The 25517-nt window shown below is 57.4% G+C and overlaps 1 protein-coding gene across 1 annotated transcript in view; it reads right to left on the bottom strand.

Moving 5' to 3' along the window:
* The window catches only part of CACNA1E (calcium voltage-gated channel subunit alpha1 E), a 93458-nt gene extending 68164 nt beyond the window's left edge, over window positions 1-25294 (bottom strand). Inside the window, exons 1-6 of the mRNA XM_068416746.1 lie at window positions 25029-25294; window positions 16096-16201; window positions 15516-15655; window positions 3905-4008; window positions 3319-3471; window positions 2837-3018 (exon numbers count right to left, since the gene is read on the bottom strand). Of these exons, the coding sequence (XP_068272847.1) occupies window positions 2837-3018; window positions 3319-3471; window positions 3905-4008; window positions 15516-15655; window positions 16096-16201; window positions 25029-25294 (951 nt within the window). The remainder of the gene's footprint in view (window positions 1-2836; window positions 3019-3318; window positions 3472-3904; window positions 4009-15515; window positions 15656-16095; window positions 16202-25028) is intronic.
* Window positions 25295-25517: the final 223 nt, after the last annotated feature.

Genomic DNA, 25517 nt, shown 5'->3' with positions numbered 1-25517 from the left:
CGTGGGGCCGATTAGCTTTTCACAAAGCTATCTACCAATTCTGGGAGCCGCGCTTCTAGACCCAGTAAAATTGTGGAAAAATGGATCTTAAAATCACGATACAGTTACACAAGGGAATACTGGAGTAAGCAATTTCTTTGAGAGATCGCTAAAGCGGTTTTCCTGCCATCTCCCTCTCCTCTGCGAGGCTGCGGCGTTAACCAGCGAGGACGCAGCCTCCCATCGCTTTACCCAGTGGGAAAGCAGAGACTCCCCCGCCGATCCCCCCAAACCTGGGGCACGGGCTGGGCAAGGTCCATGCTTGTCCGCAGCAGGAGCCTACCCTGCTTTGCTGCTCCAAGTGACAAAGGTGACAGCAGAGCATCCCAGTGGCTCTCCATCCCTGCCCAGCCCTCCTCCAGCATCCCCCAGGGACAACATCCCCCATGTCCATACCTCGTTTTTCTATTTAAAAAAAAGGCAGAAGCCCATTTTGCTGCCTCCAAGCAGCAGAAGGACCGAGCACCCGGTGCCTTTGCAGCCTACAGCCACCCTGCGAGACAGCCTGTGCCCCGGGGAGGGCGGGAGGCACAGCCTGACAGTGCTGGGAACAGCGGCCATCCCTCACCGCCTCCCAAAGTGAATCAGCAGCATTTTACTACCAAGGCCCCCATCCTTATTCAATAAAAAGCCAAGGAAGGTCCCTAATCCTTTCCATTATAGGTAAGTAATAGGTGGTTCTTTGCAGAGGAGCAGGAAAGGGAGGCACCTTATGGTTCCGGACATTGGGGACACCATGACAGAGCACGTCTGCCCCGCGTTGTGACTGGTGCTGGGAAGATTATTTCGACGCCAGGGCTGTGACACCCCAAGTGTCCTGGAGAGCCCCCGATTTAGCAATTGTGGTGTAATCAGGGGACCCCATGGGGTAGGTCCTGCACAGCATGGTTTTCAGCACTCACAATCAATCAGGTTGGAAGAGACCTCTGGGATCATTGAGTCCAACCATTGCCCTGACACCACCATGGCAACTACACCATGGCACTAAGTGCCATGGCCAGTTAATCTCTTAAACACCTCCAGAGATGCTGACTCCACCACTTCCCTGGGCAGCCCCTTCCAATATCTAATGACCCTTGCTGAGAAGAAATGCTTCCTAATGTCCAACCTGAACCTCCCCTGGCGAAGCCTGAGGCTATGCCCTCTTGTCCTATCACTAGTTGCCTGGGAGAAGAGGCTGACTCCCACTCCATTACAACCTCCCTTCAGGTAGTTGTAGACTGCAATAAGGTCACCTCTGAGCCTCCTCTTCTCCAGGCTAAACAACCCCAGCTCCCTCAGCCATTCCTCGTAGGTCAGACCCTCCAGACCCTCCACCAGCTTGGTCGCCCTCCTCTGGACTCGCTCCAACATCTCAACATCTTTCTTGAAGTGCAGGGCCCCCAGCAGCACCTCCCACCCTTCCCACCCAGTAAGATCCAGATGGTGGCTCAGCAAGTCCCAGACACCGAACAGATCAGCTCCAGCTTTCCCATTAAGGATATCCCAAACAGCAGGAAATCAGACTTCCTCGGGAACTGCCGGTACAAACCCTCAAGGTCGATCCGACCATAAATTACCCATCCGTGTAGCTCACTGCTCGCACACCGCAACCAGGGCTCTAGCACAGGGAGCGCTGCTGCCTGATTCCCCCATCGAAGTAGCAAGATCCAGACACCACCATCTCCTTTAGGAAGAGGAAAACCAAATCCTCATGGCAAAGTCAACCCCTGGCCATGAACTCTCCCCCTTTCTCCCCCAGTCTGTGTTTCATGGTCCATCCACCTGCATACTCCATCCCGTACCCCCAGAAGGACTCTGGGACGGACCGAGCAGGAGGGGAACCCCAAAGCTGGCAGTGCGGTGCCTTCTCCTGGGGCTATAAACCAGCCTTTCTGCTCACAACGAAGTAACTATCAAAGCATGTTTCCCCATCACAAGCCATCCAATTTGCCTCCCGCAGAGCAATGCCACTCTGCCAATCTCCAGGCATTATGGGAACCAGGGTATAAAAACATTCCCGGTGCAATGATGCCGAAATTGATGCTGAAATTAGGCTGGGAACAGAACTGGCACGGTTGCTTCTAGCCCATAAACTAAAAACATACACATTCAGCCAATCACCCACAACTATACTGCACTTTGTCATTGCCTGTAGCTTTTTTTCTTGCTTCCAGCTTTGCCCCCACACTGCTCCCAGCATACCCAAGGGCTTGAACATCAGCAACTTCAAGCAGCTGCAAACCACAGGAACCCAGCCCAGCTTCATCAGCACCGACAAACGTTTCCAGTATGAATACCAAAGGTCTCAGAGCCCTGTTGGACACCGAAACGCTGTCCCTGCCCCAGGGAGGGGGTCTGAGCCCAGCTCCAGGGCTTCCCAAGGCTACTGCAGGGATGCAGGCACGTCCACCCCCTGGTCCGCAGGGACAGCAGATGCCCAGTGCCCAGAAGCCACATCCTCTCTTACAGAGCTGCCCCGGGAAGCACAGGAGAAGGAGGAGGGAAGGAAGGATGCCTCCCCGCTCCCCAGGGACAGCCCTCGAGCAGGAGGCTTGCTGCAGGCCATGCCCACAGGGTTTTGCTCTCTGCAATGGGTTGTGCAACCAGTCCAGAGATGGGAGCCACGCCCTTAGGGGTCCCTTTGCCCCGAGACATGTAACACACGCATCTCCTGCCCAAATGGGAAGGACCGACTCCATCCCCATGACAAAAGAAACTCAGCATCTCACAGGTTTCCAGGACACGGAAATACCACCTCCAGCTCCCCTTCCCCATGCCCAGCTGGCCAGCGGAGCCCCAGAGCAGCGCTACTCACGTTGTACAGGACTGTGGTCCACCCTTCCATGGTGATGCACTGGAAGACGGTCAACACAGCAAAGAGGATGTTGTCAAACTGCGTGATCCCGTCATTGGGACCAATCCACTCCCGGCATTCGTAGCCTGGGGGGCAACCCTGCACCCCGCAGGGATGGGGGGGGTCCAGCTCCTCTAGTTCACCTGCAGAGAGCCAAAGGAGGCAGAGGTAAGGGAGAGGCAGGAGACAGGCGAGGGGAAGAGCCTGAAGGCAGACGTGCTTGGGGCAGAGCAGGGGACCCCACTGGGGCTAGCCCTAGCTGCACACAAACTGCTCCTGTAAGGAACTGGGACATCCTCAACGCAACCAGGTGATGCCTGGTGTGCATGAACCAAAAATGCAGGATCTTCTCAGCCCTGGGCTTCCTACAAGGGCAACACACACTCATCCCAGCTGTTTTCCACCCAAGGGATGCAAAGTGGGCGCAGAGCCCTTCTCCCCACCTGAATTGTTTGTGTAGCAGGCTCGGTGCAGCTTCCCACTGTAAAACTCCAGGCCAATGATGGCAAACATGAGGATAGCAAAAAAGAGCAGCAAGCCGATCTGGAGGAGAGGCACCATGGCCTTCATGATGGATTTCAGCACAATCTGCAGGCCTGGGAAAGGAAAGAAAGAGCACAGCTCAGCACCTACTCTGCCCAGGGCACGTCCATCCCACCCCTGGCAAGAGGAGGACAGTAAGCAGAGAGGACGGACAGTCATCAGACAGATGCAAGAGGCCAGCACAGCCTGGAGCATCCCTTTGGAAGGTGAGGACCATGGAGGAAAGCTCTGTCTCAGGAGGAGCAGGAAGGGCCAGGCTGCACAGCAAGGCTCCAGGAGGCCTGATTTCTGGCTCTGGTCTCTGCTCTGGTGTCCTGCCTGTCCTTGTCCCATCTGGGCTTAGTGAGATAAGGTTTTGGAAGGTTTGTCCCCCTCTTCCTTGATTGCACCCTACATCTCCGAGGTGGCATGAGGACCCCCTCCCACTCTGAACATCAGGGATGGATACGGACACCCCAGGAGGAGAACAAGGAGCATCCAACTTACTGGGAATGCCCGAGACGAGCTTCAGAGGTCTGAGCACGCGCACGGCCCGCAGTGTCCGCAGGTCCACGTGGGTGTTGAAGTGTGTCCCAGCAGTAGCGAGGATGCTGTGGGCAGACAGTGAGAGAGCAGAGTTACCCTGGGCAGGGCCCTTGGTGACCCCGGTGCCAGGAGCTGTGTTCTTACACCACGCTGTAGGGAATCACAAGGAGCACCATGTCCCTGGGCAGGTACAGAGATCCAACACCTCCCAAAGCCCACATGCCAGCAAGCCTTGTTTGATGCTGGCATCAAAGCTCACGGGCCACTCTGGCCAGCCAAAGCCACTCAGGGGCCACCCAGCCCTGACAGTCCCCCATCAATGCCCCCTGCACGCCAGGATGGCTGGGGACAGCTGTACACCTCAGTGCTGGCCATCACCGATGCCATGCAGTCAACGCTGTGGACATCATCCTCATCACAGCTGCATGGGTTTAAAGCCCCTTCCAGGCAGGTGGCACATGGACCAGAGATGGTGCCCCAGAGACAGGGGTCACTCCCCTGATGGTCATCCATGCTCCTCTGGCAGTACCTCCAGCCGTCAGCTGCTCTGGCTTTTTCCACACATGGAGCTTCCTTAGAATCCCACCTCTGGGATTGCCGAGAACAAGCAGAGAACCTCACACGCATTCAAAAATCCATAGTAATGAAAGTTTGATGACCTTGGAAGGCAACCGGCAGGCACAGGAAGGACTCCAGGGGTTTTCTTTTAAAACACAAAGATTTTTGTTCGAGCCCATCTCTGGAAAACAAATTAGGGCAGAAGGGAGCCGACGCACACAGAGTCCAGCAGTGGAAATACTCAGGGCCCCCATTCCTGCTGGGGGGAAACGGGGATGGTGCGGCTCGGGGATGCCAGCAGAGCCGCAGGAGCACAGATGGTGATGCTGGAGCTCGTGGCCTCCTCTCCCACCCAAGCTTGGTCCCTGGGGCGCTGGGCAAGGAGGAGGGAGGGGATGGGTAAGGAGGGGACGGGGAGGAGAGCAGGACAGCGGGAGGCAGCAACCTCGGAGCTGTTTGCAGCAATCCAAAAAACCCAGGGAAATTGGGTCATTGTTCCACTAATTCATCTAATTACAGGCCAGAGCTGCTCTCCGGCGCGCGGAGCAATTAGCACTCTTTCTCTCTCCCCGAGGTACGGCAGGTACCAACCTGCCCCTCCAGAAAGGCGCCTGGGTTTCCTAGGATACCCCGGCAGCACAAACGCTCCTCCACCAGCAAACCAGGCTGTTTTAACTCCTTTTCCTCTCCTCCTCTTCCTCCCTGCCCCAGCGCAAGGGGTTGACAGCAGAGCCCGGCCCTGGCAGTAGTTGGGGTGCATCACCCATCACTCTCCCATATCAGGCTGCTTCTCCCCGATATACACAGGGACCTTTTACCCTTGATAGCACTTTCCCCTGCCCCGCTTCGGCACAGTCCCCGTGCCCCAGCCCGTGACCAGCCCCCGCTCCCCACAGGGCTGATGGAAGAGCAGAAAAGGGACTTAATTAAGTCAGGAGCACCCAGAGGCTGGGGAGAGCTGCATTGTTAAATCGGTCGTAAGATCAAAACCACTAAGCATAATAAAGCACGGCCACTCGGCAGCACGTGGGAGAGAGAAGAGCACAGGCGCTTTCATCTCTTTTGTGCACCCTGCCAGCGACAGGAGGGTAACCCAGCGCTCCCCAAAACACCAGCATAGAGGACACGCTGTGCCCAATACGACCCTGCAGACCCCAAGACCCTCCTTCAGCTTTTACTCCTCACATCCCAATGCCTGGTGTCCAACCAGCCTCACAAAGGGATGGGGAAAAGGCACTTGCAGTCCCTGCACTGACTCCAGCTGGGACCGAGCATCTCCAGGAGAGCAGGGATGCTCCTGGGCTGGATGCAAGCTCCAGCCCTCCTCCCAAGGGCTCACCGATGCAAGCCCAGAGCTGTGAAGAACCCAACTAGAAGGCTCCTAGCAGCAGAGCGGGATCGACACCTCCCTCCCACCACCACGGAGCAGCACAAGCCGTGGTCCTACAGAGCCAGGAAGAGTGATGGAGGTGGAGCCGTCACCGCTCCCAGCCCCACCGCACACCTCCTCCCCGGGGCAGGACCATCGCCTGCCCATCGCGGCGGAGGGGAGCGGAGCACCCCGGCTCCAAAGTCCTCCGCTAACCCAGATTTGTTTGTAGGGCTCGGGAGCCGCCGCGCCGAGCCTCCAGGCAAGGTTCGGGCGATTTCAGGGCACTACTTCCCAGCGCCCTAATTTAGCTGCTAAGAATGGGACTCCTCTGTGGCAAGGTGACGTGCTCCTTGTCCTCGCTGGGGGACAAGGGACATCACGAGCTCTTTTGGAAGGAGGTTTGGACAGATCACCAGCGCAAGGTGGTTGCACTGTAGACGTGTCTCCTGACCAACGACAGAAAGATGACCCAACACTACGAAATAGGTGCCTGCACATCCTTTTGTGGGCACAGCCGGGGCTCCTGGCTCCTGGGACCCATCCATCCCAGAGCACCCAGGCACCCCAGAGCCTCTGAGCAAGGTCCGAGCAGCCCTGGACCACCCATTGAGGTGGCTAGAAAAAGCCAAGCAAGCTTCCAGGTACGGCAAGGATGGCTTCTGTCTGCCTTCCCCCAGCCCTTCAGTGGCTCTAAATTAACAGACATCACCTCTCCCCAACAGCCAGGCTTCGCTCGTACGCACAGACACCACCACCACCGTACTGCTAATAATAAATACAACCCTCAAAACACACCCTCCTGCCTTGGACCTCAGCATCTCACCTGTTAATTGCTTATTAACCCTCTAAGCATGGCGTTTTTGTTCTGCAGAGAGCCACCCGTATCACCCAGTACGACCCATTTCTCATTCAGTTATTGACACACGTTAAAGGTCTCGTATAGCTCCTTAGGATACGCGGCGCAGAGACGGGACTCGGGCAGTGACAGACCTTTGTGCTGACACAGGGCAGCAGCTCCGGTAGCTGTAGAACAATTTAAACCCTTTACGAACACTTACAATATCCATGTCTGACGTGCTAATAGTTATTCTTTATTTTTAGGTAAGGACCCAAACTAAAATTACATCTCACCATCCAAAGTTATTTGAAAAAGCTGCCAGATTGGGCTATAAAAATCCCAATGATCTCATGCTTTTCATCATATGTACCGGAGAAAAAAAGGAGGGGGGAAAAAAAAAGTGAAGGCGTTTTTATAGGTCACCCAGGCAAAGGGGTTAGTTTTACTTCTTCGGAGGAAAGAGACTTCAGGTGGAGGAAGGAGCAGAGAGGAGCTATTGGAAGAATGCAAATGAGAGAGGAGGCAGGATGGGAAATACACGCTAATCCCCAAAGTATAATTGAATAGCGAGCAATCACCAGTAGACAAAAACATGTTTTCAGGGGGGGAAAAAAAAAAAATCTGATGCTTTGTGTTTGCAACCAGGCTGATGATTTTATTGTATTTAGGGGCGAGCTCCCGCTGTGCCCGTCGCACCTGCGGGCTCTGGGGCTGGCTGCCGTGGGGCGATGCACAGCCCTCAGGCACGGCTGCTGAGCAAAGCGCATGCCCTCGCCTCCAGCTGAACACCAGCACCTAGGGATTTCTTTTCCCAGGGGGGTTAAAAAAAAAATAAATTAAGAATAATCACATTTAAAATTACTCTCTGCTCTTTGGGTCTTAGCGGAATAAACCACGAGCGACACTTGATGACCTTGCCCGCACAAAGCCCTTTCACTAGCCCAGAGCCAGCACCAAATCTGGGCACTATCACACACTACAGCACCCACCGTGCCTTCGCTGCCCGTCGCACCCGCTCCCGTCCCCATCATCCCTTCGGGAGCGGCACCAGCAGCCCTGAAGCCTCGGCCCCCAGGGACAGCACCCACAGCTCAGCGTGTGCTGCGAAGGGCTTCCACCAGGGACCCCAAGCAAAGGCTGAACCCCCAAACAATCAGATCGACCCTCAATTCATCCCCCTCCACCCCAAACCGAGTATCCTCCACCATTTCCAGAGACCACTGCAGAGGCATGTGGACACAAGCCGTCCCAGCAAGGGGCAGCTCCGGGGTGCGCTGGGTGGCGGGAGGGATGGGCTGAGACAGACTAATCTCAGCTCAAAATCTGGGGCAGGGAGGGTGCTGGCTGGCTGGCACACAAATTAATATTTATAATTAAGTGGAAAGGCCCCTGAAGGCTTGCACTGCCACCTGACTCTACAAGGGAGACTGCTTCATAATTAATACACTGGTCAAACGGCTCACGGAAAGTAAGTTACCTGATGAATTTACCCCATTCCTGCACTTTTCTGCTGGTGAATCCATCCCTCCCCTCTCCGCAGAGAGCATCACGGGTCACAGGATGAGCTCTAGGCTCTTGGGTCCAAACCCTGCGTGAAGCAAGGCCAGCGGGATCAGGTCACCCACCCTGAGGACGCCCCAGCAGAGCGCAGTGACCCTGCGTTGGGGATGCCAGGGACACAAACCAGGTCCAAGTCCTCCCCTCGGCACAGTTCAGAGCAACCTCAAAGCCTCCATCATCCTCGTTCGCTCTTTCTAGGTTTCGGGGCCGTGACACAAGTGGATTGCACTGCTGCAAAGCTGCTGATCCCGTCGTTCCTGGCAGCTGAACCAGGCACCAACGACGCCCTACGAGGTGTGATGAGGGTGAACAACAAAATCTGCCTTCACCAGCCTTCAATCTGGAGGGTGAAAAGATTCTCCAAGGCCACTTCTTCCTGGAGAAGCCCCCAGGATTTGGCACACGATGGAGCAGCCTCTCTGCAAGCCCACCCTGCACCTCCCTCCCCTGCACCACCACCGGGCAGACGCAGGATTTGGCAGGGAGAGGAGATGCCGGCGACACTGCGTTTGCACAAGGGGACCTGGTGGAAACCTAAAGTCATTGCCAGGAGGCTGGAGAGTTGGTCCCACAAAGAGCAATACGGCACAGGTGACCACGCAACACGGCAGGAGCTGTCCGAACTCATGGCAAAGGAGAGGTCCGAGACCCCAGGGATGTTCACCCAAGCCTGGGTGATACCACCTCCCCACGTGAAGATGTGATGGAAAATAAGCCCTTTCCCCTTCCCTCAAAGCCAAGCTTTTACCCCACAACTCCTCTCCCGGAGTGAGGTCCATGGTAGCACAAAGAAATGGCACATGGGGACTTTGCAGCTTGGCCCAAGGCTTTACCCCCGGGGAGGACGAGTGCTTCACCCCAGCTCGGGAGCTCTGCACCCAGCAATGCAGAGCAGGGGTGTTGGGGCCGCAGAAGGAGCCTCTGGGGACCGCATGAGGTGGAGGGGTGGCAATGCCCCCGGGGACCAGCAGCCGTGTGGGAGGGATTGACTCACTCCGTGGGAAACCAGTCACCGGGGAAGAGGAGCTGGGATGGACGGGGCACAGCATGTGAGCAGCACGTGGGCCACACCCTGTGCCAGGGGAAGGCAAGATGCCCGTCTCCCCCAAAGCCAGAGCCATGGGTCTGCCTGCCCACGGGTCTCCCAATGTCCCCACCACCACCCATCCCCAGCAGCACAAAGCCTTTTCCCTCGCCACCCACCCCATCCCCTCGCCGGGCCGGGGAAACGGCCCTGCTGCCCTTTGTACGAGGTGCCGATGTCAGGCACGTCCCGTCGCCCTGGCATATGGCACATGAATCATTCACAAAGCTGGGGAATTAATTATTCATCCAAACGAAAGACCAAACACTTTACTAATTGTCCTGGAAGGAAAGAGCTGGGAAGGGGGTGGGAGATGGGGCAGGCATCAGGTTGGAGACCAGGTCCACGAAAAAGAAGGGAAGAGGAAAAAAGCCTTGTCTGGTGTGATCACAGCATCGCTCTGCTTTTGGGCTGGGGGTTGCCTCTACTGCTTTACCCTACAGGACAACACTCCTTGGAGGCTCCTGTGGAGTCCTTGCAGCATACAGGCTCCAGCAGGATAACCCTGTCAGGACGCTGCACGTGTGCTCCATGCCTCACATCCACCCCCCGAACCTCCTCGCCTGGAGGTGCCCCATGCACTCTGCTGGGGACCCACACCCCAAACCACGAGGTGGATGTTCCCACACAGAGCTTCTGCCCACACCCATTCAAGGACCCTCAGCTCCATCTCTGGACCTCCAAGATCAAAAAGACCAGCTAAGACACGCAGAACTTGGGTTGTGCAAGGTGCACTGAGTACCAGAGGGCAAAGCATCCTCACCTCTGCCATGGGGGACTGCGAAAAGGGCACTGGGCACTTTCCAGGATGGTCATCCCAAAACTGCAGCACCACAATGAGCAACAAGCCAGCCTGGCCTCCTCATCCCCATGCTCACCCTGCAAGCACGGAGGGAAGCAGCCTCCTAGGAATTGCTCTCTCCTGCTTCACCCCAGCCAGGGCTGAAAATCAGGGCACGGGTGTGCGCAGGATTTTGGTGGGAGGCCCAACGGAGAGACCAGGCTCACGACTGGTGCTTGCCTTTGCAGGGAGAGGACTTCTGGGCCCCGCACTTCAAGAAAGATGTTGAGGTGTTGGAGCGAGTCCAGAGGAGGGCGACCAAGCTGGTGAAGGGTCTGGAGGGTCTGACCTATGAGGAACAGCTGAGGGAGCTGGGGTTGTTTAGCCTGGAGAAGAGGAGGCTCAGAGGTGACCTTATTGCAGTCTACAAATACCTGAAGGGAGGCTGTAGTGGAGTGGGAGTCGGCCTCTTCTCCCAGGCAACTAGCGATAGGACAAGAGGACACAGCCTTAGGCTTCACCAGGGGAGGTTCAGGTTGGACATTAGGAAGCATTTCTTCTCAGAAGGGGTCATTAGCCATTGGAAGGGGCTGCCCAGGGAGGTGGTGGAGTCACCATCTCTGGAGGTGTTTAAGAAAAGCCTGGACATGGCACTTAGTGCCATGGTCTAGTTGACATGGTGGTGTCAGGGCAACGGTTGGACTCGATCCCAGAGGGCTCTTCCAACCTGATTGATTCTGTGATTCTGTGACTTGGGTTGCCGGACCAGCTTGTAGAGCTGGGCTTTCCTCCTCCAGCACGGGCTGGTGCCCCCCGGTTGGCTCCGGGTTTGCTAAGGGCACGGCAGGCACCACCAGCAATCATTCATTCCTGCCTTCCCTTGGCCGTGTTCCACTCCACAAAAAAATCCCTTAATGAAAACCACGGTGCCCAAGGGCTTCACAAAAGGCATCCAGGTGTAGCAGCTGTTATTAAACCCTCCAAAAAAAAAAAACCTGACACCAGCTCTTCCTTTCAGTGACCCCGGTGTATTTATTCTGGTTTTACAGCGGCTGCTTCCCTGGCTCCCGAGCAGCACAACTTCACAAGGACCTTTTGATTTTCATTTTGATTTTTTCCCCCATCGTTAGAAGTCTTCCCGCACCCCTTCACCTCTCACGTAAGGTGTTATTATATTAGTGCTGCAACTGCTATACAAAAAAGCCAACGCAGTGCTGCGATCAGGCATCGGAGTGTGTGAAGCCCACACCCACCTGGATATTTGCAGAGGGAGTTTAACCCTTCTTTTTCCATGAGCACCTCAAATATGGTGTAGGACAAGGCGGGCTGGTGTAGGGTCCTCATTCTCTATGAGTTACAGAATCACAGAATCAATCAGGTTGGAAGAGCCCTCTGGGATCATCGAGTCCAACCATTGCCCTGACACCACCATGCCAACTACACCATGGCACTAAGTGCCATGTCCAGTCTTTTCTTAAACACATCCAGAGATGCTGACTCCACCACCTCCCTGGGCAGCCCCTTCCAATGTCTAATGACCCTTGCTGAGAAGAAAAAAAGAGTTATGCTAGTGGCACCTTGGGAGCAGGGAGCCGATGCTCCGGTTGCTGATGGCTGAAAGTCCTTCAACCTTTCCCTCTTGGGAACACTGATTAAGAGGTCGCCAAGCTCCCGCTTCCCTTTCTGAGTGGTTTTCCCCTTTTTTGGTCCAGGACATGCTGCATCGAGCAGGTCCCGAGTCCAGCTTCAGCGCCCGGCCAGGTCTGGTTCACACGTGGGCAAGGCGAGCATCCCCAAGCCTTGAGGAAACCCAGACGTTCCCCTCCCCAGCTCTGCCTCAGAACGAGTGAAGGTATTTTATGCACATTTTCGGAGAAAAATATTTTTAGCTGGGGGAGAACAGGCTGGGCTTTTTCAGGCAGCGATGATGATTTGGAAACCACAGGTTATAAACAGAGCGGATTTACAAATGTGACTATTAGTTCCCCAGTGGAAGCTTTAGCATCAGGGAGTTTTAGGTGGGCGTTGATTTCCACCGAGATGAAAAAAAATCTGGAATTATTGACACAAGCAGCAAACACCAGTTGAACCCAAGTCAATGCCACCCATTCCTGCACAGGGTCCCAGGAGGCTGTTCACGGCAGCAGCCCCTCATTAGGCTAATTAACACCAGGGAAAGCATGCCCAGAATATCCCACAGCTCGTGGAAACCCCAACACTGTCTGGGGGGCCATGGTGGCACCTGCATTAAGCACCTCTCCCATTGGACACGTGGCAGAAAGAATAAGTCCAGAAAGGAAGAGTAAGACCCTGTGGCACACTTGGAGGGACAAGGGCCAGCGAGTGTGATGCTGGGTCCCTCTGGGACCATCAGGATGGATCCTGCTCACATGGATATCCTCTCTGGTCACAGAATCACAGAATCAATCAGGTTGGAAGAGCCCTCTGGGATCATCAAGTCCAGCCATTGCCCTGACACCACCATGGCAACTAGACCATGGCACTAAGTGCCATGTCCAGTCTTGTCTTAAACCCCTCCAGAGATGGTGACTCCACCACCTCCCTGGGCAGCCCCTTCCAATGTCTAGTGACCCTTTCTGAGAAGAAATGCTTCCTAATGTCCAACCTGAACCTCCCTCGGCGAAGCTTAAGGCTGTGTCCTCTTGTCCTATTGCTAGTGGCCTGGGAGAAGAGGTCCATCACCATGGGATGCATCAGCATCCCAAACGGGTCAGCACATCCCGAGGCGAGCGCTACCCTACACCTCTGATGCTCACAACATCCCCTCCACCACAGCCGCTGCCTCTTGCTAAGTCACGACAAGATCCCAGCAATCATTAATTCTCCCGAGCTCGATAGTCTCTGTCCAGACACTCACATATTAATCAAGCGCCAAGTTTTAAGTCTGCAGAGATGATCCTGAACCCGCCGGTCGCCCGCACACATCCCCCGTGCAGACTTCACCACCCGCCTTACGCAACCGGCGCAGCAGGAACCGCCAAGTGCAAACCATCTCCCGCAAGCTGTTTGCAAGTCATTTGCCAGCCGAGGATTAATTTGCTGGACAAATTTGCCAATAATTCAGCAGATCAAACAGGCAAGAGTTTGTGGCAAGGGAGGCGCGACCACGGCGCTGGAGAACAGCAGCTTTGCCACCGCCGCATGGCAAAAGCGAGCTGAACAGCACGGAGGAGCCCACGACCTGGTCCAGCTGATCCCCCAGTGACCCAATCCCCCCCAAACTGGTCCAGGATGAAAATCTGCAGGTTGCCTCCTCTGCCCATCAGACAACAGGGTTTGCCCCAAAAGCCTGGTGAGCCCATACCAGTGGGCACTGGCACCGCTGGGGCAAAGCTGGTGGGTAACAGGGCACTTCTTGGGGAGCAATGTCCTGCTGGAGCCAACATCAGGGCGTGAGGGAGATGATGGCGGTGAAGCAGACCCCGGAGGGCTGTGCCCCGTAACCGGTGGTGTCGGGGGGGACCCGGGCACCTCGCGGCAGGGTGGCCGGCACGGCACTAACAGCCCTTCACGGACAATTGATTCCCTGGCACAGGGCCCGGCGTGGCACGGAACGGAGCTGGCGAGGCTTTCGTGAGTAACTGCCGAGCGCTGACTCAGCACCGGCTCGGTTACAGCCCCGGGGAGGGCACGGAGAGGGCCGCGGCGAACGCCCAGCGCTTCCCCTTGGCCCAGGACCCAAAGCGTGCCCGGGCCAGGAGACGGCCGACAGGCGTTTCCCAGCCACCCGGCCGCTTCCTGCGCGCTCAGCCCCGCACCGCAGCTGCACGGCGAGGCTGAGACATCCCCTCTTGTCGTTAGCGGGGGTGGCACATGTCCCACACTGTCCCCAGAGGTACAGCCAGGGATGTGACCACCTTTGCCCGGCCACTCTCCGGCAGCACCGAGCCCGTCTGGCCATGGAGCGCTGCCCTGAGAGTCACTTTGCAGACGCAGAAGAGCCAGCAGCACCCTGTGCGATGGCTGCACCGCCTGCAGGCACCCACCAAGGAGCATCACCCCACCACCAGCACACCGAGACACCCAGCCTTCACAGTCACCCCACCACCAGCACAATGAGACACCCAGCCTTCACAGTCACCCCACCACCAGCACACCAAGACACCCAGCCTTCACAGGCAGACGTGGTCCCAGCTCCCCAGCGAGGCCATCCAGGTCCACGTTGGACCAAGGGAGTCAAAACATTCCCAGTCATGTTCTCCTGAGCGCAGTCCCAACCTGCACGTCTCCACCATGGACAAGGTGCACCCATCGCCACATCCCTGGCAGCACCAAGCTCAGCATCCGCCTCCCTCCTCCAAACACCCAAACAGGTGTCACACCCCATGTGTTGCCACCACCCAGAAAGCTGCAAGCCAAGAGACAGGACTGTACAGCAAGCAACTCAGGAGAGACCCCAAGTATCTCGCCTGGCTCCCGTGCCTCAGTTTCCCAGCCAGCTCTGCAGCCAGCAGAGCTCATGAAGTTCTCAGAAATCCACATGCACCATCTGTTTGTACGCATCAAACCAGCTCCTCTGAACATGGTGTTTCCATCGGCATGCAAAAAGCAATAGCCACGATCCAGGCACCCCTTCCCTGGGTCCCCTTGGTGGTTGCAGGCACCCACCTGCCCCCCGAGGGGCTGGGGGCGGGGGGGGAAGGTGTCACCCCAGGGGGCTTCTGCTCAAGCCAATTACCAGTGTTGGCTAACACAAGCCCAAATGCCCCTGCTCGTTTCTGTGTCACCGGCACAGCCCATCACACCACAAGCAGGACTCAAATCTGGGCCACGTCCCCGGCAGGTGACACCACCAGTGACACAACCAGCACCCGCGAAGCTCTGTGCACTACCACCCCCAGCATCGCTGCTGCATGCTGGGATGCTGAGCAAGCATCACCTGGGAACACGGCCCCACCCGGCCCTTGTTCCCAAACGCCCAGCACCGGGCCAAGGCTGGAAAGCACTTGGGAAAGCAAGAGAAGAAGAGATTTTTCTCCCTCCCCTTGAGGGCTTTGACCAAGACCTCCCCCAAACCACATCCAGTTGCTCACCAGACTGCACTCCCACCCCATCCCCACCTCACGCCATGCCCAGATGGGTGACAGATGCCAGGCCACCAGCTGAGGAAAGCTCAACATGATGCCCTCAGAGCCAGTCCTCCTCATTGAATGGGGAACCTTGTCCCTCCATCAGCTGCCCACAGCAAAGCCAACACAGGAGCCTCCAGCACGGGCAACCATCCTCCCCTCTCTCGTTGGGATGAAGAACCACCACTGACAATAGCAAACCAGGGCCTTGCCCCACACCCTGGAGCTCATCTCCCCACCGGGATGAGCCCCTTTGACCGACTGCCCAGCCCCGCACCGCCCGACTCACCCGCTGAGGACCACGATGAAGTCCATGACGTTCCAGCCGTTGCGCAGGTACGAGCCCTTGTGGAAAACGAACCCCAGAGCCACGATCTTAATCCCAGCCTCAAAGCAGAAAATCCCAATGAAATAGGGCTCCGTTTTCTCCTGCCAGAGTGGAATTAGTGACACGGTCAGAGAGGGAGATGGAGATAGAGCAAACACAGCACCAGCCATTTCACATTGACCCATCTCATGTCCCATCCCATCTTCCCCACCTCCATCCTCCCCCTTTAGGAGCTTTCCCCAGCCCTTCCTCAGCCAACACCAGTCTTTGCAACAAAAAGTGGGGGCTATGTCCCATTCAAGTTGCCCAATCCCCCTTCCCTACTCCACTTTTTAAGGGTTTAAACCTTCCTGAACCCTCTCCATGCCAGAGGAGTATGTGACAGCAGCTCCAGGAAGGCTGGAGGGGCTGGTCCTGGAGTAAAGCTCCTGCCCTACCACCCTGAAACCAGCAGAAATTGGCTGGTAGCATGGAGTAGCTCCCCTGGGCTGGTTCCCCCACTCACCCACAGGGTATAGAGGGATGGACGCGGGGTACTTACTAATCTCCGTGACATGGGCGTCTTGTCGTCCTCGGGGAGGTGCTGCTCGAGGGCCAGCACGATGCAGTTGGCAATGATTGTCGCCAGGATCATGTACTCAAAAGGAGTGGAGGGGAGTTAAGGACCAGAGAAGAGGTAGATGATGTCCCCAACCCACCAGCCCACCCCTCATTTCACCTACTCATTAGCCACCACCCACCACTGCTTTCCCCGCAGGAACACACACGCAGAGCCCAGCTTTCACCTCCCACTGCTTTGGGGCAGGAGGGTGAAGCCCACCTTGGTGCTGTTTGGAAACGAGAGGGGTGATGAAAACTGAGAGCCCTCAGGGCCTTCTTCACTGGAGACCTGCTGAGCATCGTCACCTCCTTCCCAAGGCAACGGGACATTTAATCAATGGCCTTTGCCGGGCTGTGAACTCGCTTGGGAGAGAGATGCTACTGGTGATGGAAGCCCAGAAGATGGACACAAGTATGAAGGTGGACAACTAGACTCTGACCAGGTTGGGCTTCATCTGGAAAAGGGCTTGGCACAGTCCCTAGCAGTGTCAGGGAGGCTCTCCCTGGCATGGCACGCTAGTGGCCTGGGCTGGCACGTGCCTGTATGCCACAGCCCTGCTGCTTGCCTTCTCTCTTCCATCACAAAGCAGCAGGAGATGGGACTTGGAGGGGGGGGTGTCATGGCTTATCAGCAGCCCTGGTCCCAAAGCATCCCCATGGGAGAGACCACCTGCATGGCCCGAGGAGGATGGGGCATCCCTGGCAGGTCCTGGGGTTCTGACCTGGATAAGCCCTCCCTGTGCCCCGTGTTGGCAAGCTGGATGTGCCCCGGGAACCAAGGGTCCCTTGCCAAGCACCCTGTGGGTGGCAGGGTGAGCCCAGGCAGCACTGGGAGCTGCAGAGCACCAGGCTGAGCATTCGCAACTCAAGACACTGATGGTGCCTGGGTCTGAGCTCTAGTTCAGACAGGGCTGAAACTCCCCCCAGAGACATCCCAGCTCAGCCACAGTTCAGCAAGACCCCGAGGAGTACTGACACCTTATCAAGAGGCTCTGGTTGGACTCTTACAAGCACCCTAAATCCTACAGCCATATCTAGCCACACCCTTCTCCAGGAGCAACCTCGTGCCAGGACAAGTGCCAGCAGATACTGGCATCGGAGGACCTGAGTGAGTGGGGGGGGGGAAGAGGTGGAGGGAAGAGCAGGCTGGCGCCCAGGAAAGAACCCCAAATTCTGTTCCCTCCAAGCCAAACACCCATAGCTCTATTACTGTCACCACTGGCATCAGCAGCCACCCCGGGAGGGGACTGCCACCTGCCCAAGGCTTGTGGCTGTGGAAAGGGGATGTGATCCCACCTGGGATGGATTTGCCTGTACAGAAATCATCCACCCTCCAGTCGTCCCAAGCTGGCACCGGGAGCAGCACCCCATCTGAGCCCTTCCCTTCTCCAGACCCAGCTTCAGGTTCGCACTGCTCAGGTCAGGAGGTGCCAAACGCCTGTGCCATCCCCCTGGGCAAAGGGACGATTTTCCCTTTTGCAACCTTGCCTTTTGGCTGCCAAACCCACTGCCTACAGAGAGATACTTTAAACCAGCGGTCCTGGGCAAGAGACGTCATCCTAAGTGCTGGCCACGAGCACGGGAAACTGGAAACCATGAACTAACCCCAGCAGCAGCAACCCCGTGCACGCTGCGTCACGCGGGCAAGGTGGGAGCGGGTCCCTGGAGAGCTGGCCGGGAGGAGAGCCCGCAGGGGCTGGGATGTATCGAACCTGGGAGGGAGCAGAGCCAGGAGAGATTCAGCCAAGGCATTTAAAAGGCCACTCAGTGAAATTAATGGCCGCTGAGTTAAAGGCAAACCAAAAGAGAGACCGCTGCCGAGCTCACCACCACGGGCTCGGGCCTCGGGGCCAGCCGGGCATGACTTGTGAGCAGCTCCCCGTGCTCAGGGGGAGGCCAGACCCCAAAAGTCTTCCTCCGAGGCTGAACACAAGCGAGGATTTCACCGCGTGGCTCCCACGACAGCCCGCCCCCCACCTCCGGCCGCAGGCTTCAGCTGACGCGCAGGCCGCGGCGCTTGGCCCTGAGCCACCGGCCTCTTGAGGGTCTTTTTTTGTTTCATTTTCCTGAAAGTCTGCGAGCAATTAGCACAGGCGGAGCAGAACGCAGCGTGTGAGCAGGGCGGCGCAGCCGGCTCCCCCGGTGCGAGGCACATTTGCCTAGATAAGGAGTGTGGGAACGGCGCGGCCAGGCCACCTGCCCGCCCCAGCGCGGCTAACCCCGCCGAGCATCCCACCCTCCTCCTCACCGGGCATCTACTGCCACCATCTACCCCCTCCTGCGGCCGCTGATCCCACTGGGGAAACACCCAGACGGGAAAAACCCAACTTCTCCAAAGCCAGCAGCGCGGGAGCCCTGCCTGGCCATGCATGGGGGGCCCAGGACCACCTCTAACAGCTCAGCTCACCCCTATATTTCCTTGCTGGTTCCAACATCTGGCTCAACCGCAGAAGGACAGTGCACATCTGTCACAGCCACAGCACGGGACCATGTCCCCATTCCACCTCCAGCGGTGCTTAGGGACATGGGTTAGTGGTGGGCTTGGCAGTGCTGGGTTAACAGTTGGACTTGATGATCTGAAAGGTCCTTTCCAACCAAAACGATTCTATGATTCTATGTGGGTCAGCAGATACCAGGTCTAAGGGAAACAGGGCAATCACTGCCCTAAGCAGTGCCCTAAGCACAAGGTTGCTGCCAAAAGCGACTCTCCAAACCCCACCAGCCCAGTTTTCCAAGGACCCAAGGCCTGGGTTATCGCATCTAGAGCTGGGCGAGAGCTGCAAGGCATCAACCCCATGGAAACAAGCCCCCATAGCTCCAGCTGTGCCAGGTTTTGAGAGGCCAAGGGTAAGAACACCCTCCCCAAGGGGCAGCAGGAACATCTGGCTGACCCAGGGGAAACTTTATTCACACACTTCAATCAATCAATCCATCAATCAGGTTGGAAGAGACCTCTGGGATCATCAAGTCCAACCATTGCCCTGACACCACCACGTCATCTAGACCATGGCACTAAGTGCCATGTCCAGGCTTTTCTTAAACACCTCCAGAGATGGTGACTCCACCACCTCCCTGGGCAGCCCCTTCCAATGGCTAATGACCCTTGCTGAGAAGAAATGCTTCCTAATGTCCAACCTGAACCTCCCCTGGTGAAGCTTGAGGCTGTGTCCTCTTGACCTATCACTAGCTGCCTGGGAGAAGAGGCCGACTCCCACTCCACTACAACCTCCCTTCAGGTAGTTGTAGACTGCAATAAGGTCACCTCTGAGCTTCCTCTTCTCCAGGCTAAACAACCCCAGCTCCCTCAGCCGTTCCTCGTAGGTCAGACCCTCCAGACCCTTCACCAGCTTGGTCACCCTCCTCTGGACTCACTCCAACACCTCAACACCTTTCTTGAAGTGCAGGGCCCAGAACTGGACACAGTTTGCTTCTGCCAAGCAAGTATCCTCCCAGCTCGGGGCTGGAGCCCACCGGACAGTGCTCTATCACACCTTTCTTTCCTCTCTCATTACATGTCTAGTTACACAACCTTCCCGTCACCCAAAACAGAGTAGCACTCGCCTCCCTCCAAGACCGATAATGAAGCCCGTCTCCCTCCAGCCTTCTCCTCCTCCTTCGTCTGGCTTCTCCTGGACGATCATTAGGGAGCCGATAAAAATAGGTTTTCTTATTGATTTATCTCCTTTACCCAACGCTCTCTCCCCTGCACCGTTGACTTGTTTCCTTAGCAACTTGTCCGATCCCAGTACACACCACACCTGCAGCTCCACGCTTCCCTCCTGGTGCATTTGAGGTTGGAAAGGTGCCCCCAGGCCATGCGGCCCCCCCCTAAGCCCCATGCCCCAGCCCATCTGAAGCAGGCACTGCTGGCTAACCCCACACCCTGGAGCTCCTTGGTGGGTCTGGCAGGAGCTGGCAGGGAGCACCAGGGAGATGTCTGGCCACCGGTGTTCCAGCTGTGACCCCCCCCTCTTCACCTCCCTGTCTAGGCAGGTGCCAAAACCAGTCCTCCCAGAGCATCTATATTGCTAACGCAGGGCGTGTGCCCAGCTCCAAGCCCTGAAGATGGATTTACAGTGCTGATGGCACATTGACACAGCCTCAAGAGGCTGGGTGCAAGACAAATCCCTCCCCAGACACAGACAAGGGCCAGGAGCTGTGGAGAGCCCCCCTCCATCTCTCCAGTGACTGTGTCTTCTCCCTGCTCCTGGGCAGGCAGGTGGGGAAGGAGCCAGAGGAGCGAGGCTGCATGGGCATCTCCAAAGGGGCTCTTGAGGAAGCCTGCCTCAGAGAGCCGGCAAGAAGAGCAGGAATGATTTAACCCCTCACCCTGCCTGCATCACCCAACCCAGCCCCAACATCTCCTAGAAACTTAAGTCTCTGTTTCCCACCACCCCCCAGGACCTGCGGCACTGAGGGCCTTTCCCTGTTCCCCAGGTGTCAATGAGAGGGAGCTTCAACTCTTACATCTGCGGACTTCATCTTGCTGGTCCCAACCCCACCACTGCTGCCTGCCCCCATGCAGACCTTCCCATACCCCATCCATGACAAGAACAAAGACCCACCTCTTCAACATCCCCATCCCTAGGACATCCCAACCCACCTCCTCTCAGTTCCGCACCCCAGCAGGAAAGTGAGCACCTCCTCTCCAAGGCTGTTTTCCAAGAGAAACCCAAAATACCAAACAGAGCACATACCACAAGCAGTCCTAATTCAACTCTGGGGTTCCCCAGCCCTACAGCACCTGCCTGGCTTGTCCCTGAGGGCGGGGGGACCTTCCCCCAGCAGATCAGGCTATCCAGTGCCCCCAAGCAGCTGTAGAGCCATGGCCCCTCGTGACTGTCCCCATCCCTGCGCCCTGCCACCCAGCACTCCCAGCCCATCCATGCTTTCCTGGGCTCGACAGAAAGTGATGTCCAGAGGGACAAGGTGCCGACAGACCCCAAACCCTCCCATCACGCTTTGAACATGAGCCAGCTCCCAGGCAAAATGGGCTCAGGAGAGCGAGCGTGGGCTTGGGGTTGTGCTTGTGGCTCTGCAGGGAGCACCTGGGCAAGGTGCTCAGCCTGCCTAAACCTCACCGCACAGCCATGCCTCCACGGGGGAGACTCCACGCGCTACCTGCAGCCATAGATATTGTTGCTTATGACTCCAAAACGTGGCAGGCTGGTCTCCAGCAGGGGCTAAACCGAAGGCAGTACCAGGCAGGGGTGCCTGCCTACCACGTGCAAACAGCTCCGTGGAGAAGCGTCTCCTTCTCCTCCACCTCACCCTACGCTTAAAAAACTGGAAATCAAATCTCTCTCCTCTTTTTTTTTTTAAAACAAAAAAGAACCACACCATGTGATTTTTCCTGCCTTAACATCAGTTTTTTAACTTTGGTTGCCGCAGCAACAGGATGCAACTTGGCGTCGCCATGACAACAGCTGCCTCTGTTCAAATTCACCATCTGACAGGCAGCCTCGCTCTCCCCGGCTGTCAAAAAGATGGACCTGCCATTACACCTACTCGCCCCTCCCCAAAAACAACCCCCATTTTAAAATCTGATGAATGAAGGGCACAGAAAACAGCCTCGGAGAGAAAAAACAAAAAAAGAGATGTTCTTGGGAGGGAGCTGCCCAAGGATGGCACGACATGGCGTAGCTCTTCCCGCAGGGAGGTGAGACCTGCTGAAATCTTGGCTGGGCAAAAGCGAAGGTGTAGAAGATGCTTGCCCAGGTGCGGTGTAACGCTGCCGGGGTCCCCGAGGGCAGCGCCCACGCAGCATCATAGATACCCAGGTCAAAGCAGGAGTCAGCATGAGCAAAAGGGTTCAGGCACGCACGGGCGTGCATCACAGAGAGCAAAATCCTTGTGTGTGCTGGGCTGGGGATGTGCACGCTGGGGCTTTGCAGACACCCCAGCTGCTCTTGGCCAGCCCAGCACCAGGTTTGGTCCTCAAAGGGGCTGAGATAGGAGGAAGTCCTCACTGTAGGGAACAGCAAGGTCCCCAGAGGACTAATGGACATCCCTCTCCCCTGCCAAACCCAGGGGACAGGTCCAGCGGCCAGCGTGTCCCTGCAGCCAGAGGCTGTCCTTGGGGACACAGCCAGAGCCATGCAGTATCATCTGGCCTTTCTAGGGTGGGAGAGGGATCTTATCCAGGTCAAATGTGATTAAGCGGACGAAGAACGGAGCAGATATAGATGAGCTGCAGCCCATCTCTCGTGCTAACTGAATTGCAGCTTTCCAGGCAGCTGAACAAATGAAATCAGGGCTGAAGGCCTGGCCATCAGCAGGAGAAGAGCAGGCAGGACGAGGCTGTGTTTCTGGAGGAGAAGAGGAGTAGATGTTCCTACAGCCCAGACAGCAGCTGCCTCAAGTTTTGGGCAGGACCAGTAAAAAGAGCAGCTCCAGCGGAGGTAACACACTGGGCTTTCCAGCAAGAAACTCAAAGACTCGGCTCCCCACGGAGCTGCATCCCAATCCCAGTTCCTCCTCTTTCTCCTTCTTCCCCTCCATGCATCATCCCTGTTTACACTGGGAAGCCAAACTGCAGAGGCTGCTGGTTATAATTATACAGTTACCCAGCAGATATACAGGCCTGAATCACCAGTTATTTTTAGCCCTATTACCTAGTCAACTGAAGCTGGATGAAGAAGAGCCTCCACTCCTCCCCGCGCTCCACCCCAGCCCCCTTGGCTTCCCTCAGTGCCGTGCCCGTTCCAACCCACAGCACTAGGACTGGCCACCTCCCTCCCCAGGCCAGCAGCTCTCATTGACTGTGGCCAAAATCCAACGCTCACCTCCCCAAACCACCCTTGCCCTCGCCCAGGAGCGATGCCAGGGGGCTCTGGGCCAGGCAGCTGAGGTGCTCACACATTGTCCCTAGCCCTACCGAAAGGCACCAGCTGCGTGCACCAGGCTACAACCACAAGGACGGGAACAACTCGCCTGGCCAACCTCACCAAACTCATCACCAACAAGTCTTCTCCATCCCCAAGCCCTCGAGAGCTCAAGGGATGCAGAGGAGCTGCGGGGTGGATGAGTTTCTCAGAAAGGAGACGGCAGCCAGGCAGGGGACAGCCAAGGATGCTCAGCTCCCGCGCCTGGAGCACGCCCGTCCCTGGCACTCACGTGGGGATATGTCACTCACTTCTGGAAGAAAATATGAAATGAGCCCATCTCCCTCATGCATTGCAAATTTCGGGAAAGAATAATGCCGGGGAGTTTTCACGGCGCAGTGGTGAAGCTCTAGTCTCTAGGAGACAGCGGCTGCCTGGAGATGAGACATCACACGCCGGCACGGGACCCCGGCCCACGCGGGGAGTGCCGGGCCAGCGGCAGCACCCCAGCTCCTCCTCGCTTTAAACGAACACTGAAGGGGCGAGAGCCCTCCCACACCGCGCTGAGAAAGCACATGAATAATTTGGCATATTCTGGAAAAGCAGGCAGGCCTGGCCGCTGCCCCGCAGGGCTCCCAGCTGGGCTGCCGCGTCCCCATCCTCACTACACCACCAATGCTCCCGCAGCCGCCCACCGAGGCAGATTTAGGGATGCCACGGGGAATTGAGCCACCCCAAGCTATCCCTTCACCCCCAGGTCACCCCCCAACCCTGGGGGCTTTGCAGCTCTCCAGCCCCTACTTGGCAGAGGCTCAACCTGACGTGGCAGAGCTGCAAGGAGACTATTTCCCTGACGATGCTCAGCAGGGCGGGTGACCTGTCCTGAATCCCTGCACCTCCCCAGAGGGTTTCCCCGAGGTACCTGTTGCACCAGCCCAAGGCACGGCTGCCTGGCACCAGGGCGAGCTCTCCTGCGCCCGCCGGAGGAGCCGGCAAGTTCACCAACAAGTTGCAGGGAGAGGAAGCAGCAGCAGCGCCGAGAGCTGCATGTAATCACCACTGCAGAACACGGCACGGGGAGGGTCCTGAAGCCAAAGCGTGGCCACGCTGAAGTTTTCAGGCTCAGGTCCTCGGTGGGGACAAAGCCCAGGAGAGGTCTTGGGCGGCAGCAGGGCGCCGAGCCCAGGCTGATGGGGAACTGCGTGCTGTGGTGCTGGGCACCAGCCAGGGTGCCCGGGGGCACCCGCAGGGAGGGTGGGAGGGGAGAGAAGCCCGTAGGGGTGTAGGAAAGGATGGAGGAGCAGGGAAAGGAGTGGGGGGTCTGCACCCTCCACACAGCCCTAGGAGGGGGGTCCCTGGGATAAATCACGATCCCCTGCGCCAGCTCCCCATGGGGCGGCGGGGCACAGCCTGAGGTTCTCAGCATCATCCCCTCTGCCGCAGGGAGGGGGCAGCCGGTTCCCAGAGCCCCCGTGGAGCGGGGGGGCCGGGGGCTGCAGGGCGAGGATGGCTGCGCCCTGCCAGGTGTCATCAGTAGCAAAGGGGGCACATGCAGGCAAGCGCAGGAGGGGACAAAGCCACCACCCAGCAGGGACTGGTCGGCTCCTGGGGGTCCGTCCCCAGCAGGATGGGTGGCTCGAGGTGGGGTGGGGTGGCAAAACTCCAGCGAGACATTGAGGCATAGAAGAAAGGCCGCGACCCCCCCCCCCATCCACACGCACCCAGAGTGCCCTAAAACATGCAGGGTTAAGCCGGGATCAGAGCTCCCCCTCCTTGCCAGCATGGGGGGCTGCCAAACCCAAGACTGAGGAGGGGCCGGGGGGGGCTCCCCGTGGGGACAAGGGGCTCATCTCCCTGCCAGGCACTGAGCGGAGCACAGGAGGGGAAGCAGCAACAGAGCAAAGCATCCCCGGGGGGACGGGGCAGCCCTCTCCGCACGCCGAAGGAGAGCAGAAAGCAGGCGCTTACCAGCCGGCTAGTGCCACATGCACGTGTCCTGGGTGGCCACTGAGGCAAATCCGGGGAGCACAGCGGGGCTCAGAAAGGATATGGCCAGTCGATGAGCTTCTTGGCGTATTTCCTGACTATGTTCTCTTCCCCAAAGAGAAAGAGCGATCTGTTGACGGTGAAGCAGTTCTGCCGGACGGGGATGGGGTTGTACAGAGCCATAGTCCGGGCTCTCTGCGCTTTGGTTTGCTTGAAGGCTCCCGGGGTCCCTCCCGCAGGAGCAGGAGGTCCTTGCCGGCTCCGGTTCTGGTCAGAGCCCCCATCTCCAGAGCCCAGCCTGCCAGCCACCGCCTCCCCAAAGCGAGCCATCCTGGAAGAAAACACACAGGTGAGCCCCAGCAGCACCACCGAGGCAGCAGCGAGGAGGGAGAGAAAAGGGAGGGGGGGGTTGCGGGGCGCAGTCCCAGCCACAGCCCCCTCCTCCTCTCCGGGTGATGCTCAGCTCCAGCTCTCCTCCATCCCTCCGGGGGAGCGGGGACCAGCGTGGAGGAGAGGAGGCAATGTGTGGCACCGGCTCAGCGCCTCTGGCACG

Source organism: Nyctibius grandis, chromosome 21 (assembly GCF_013368605.1).
Source record: "Nyctibius grandis isolate bNycGra1 chromosome 21, bNycGra1.pri, whole genome shotgun sequence".
NCBI lineage: Eukaryota > Metazoa > Chordata > Aves > Nyctibiiformes > Nyctibiidae > Nyctibius > Nyctibius grandis.
Note: the sequence above shows the minus strand (reverse complement) of the source record. Positions and strands in the feature narration are given on the sequence as shown.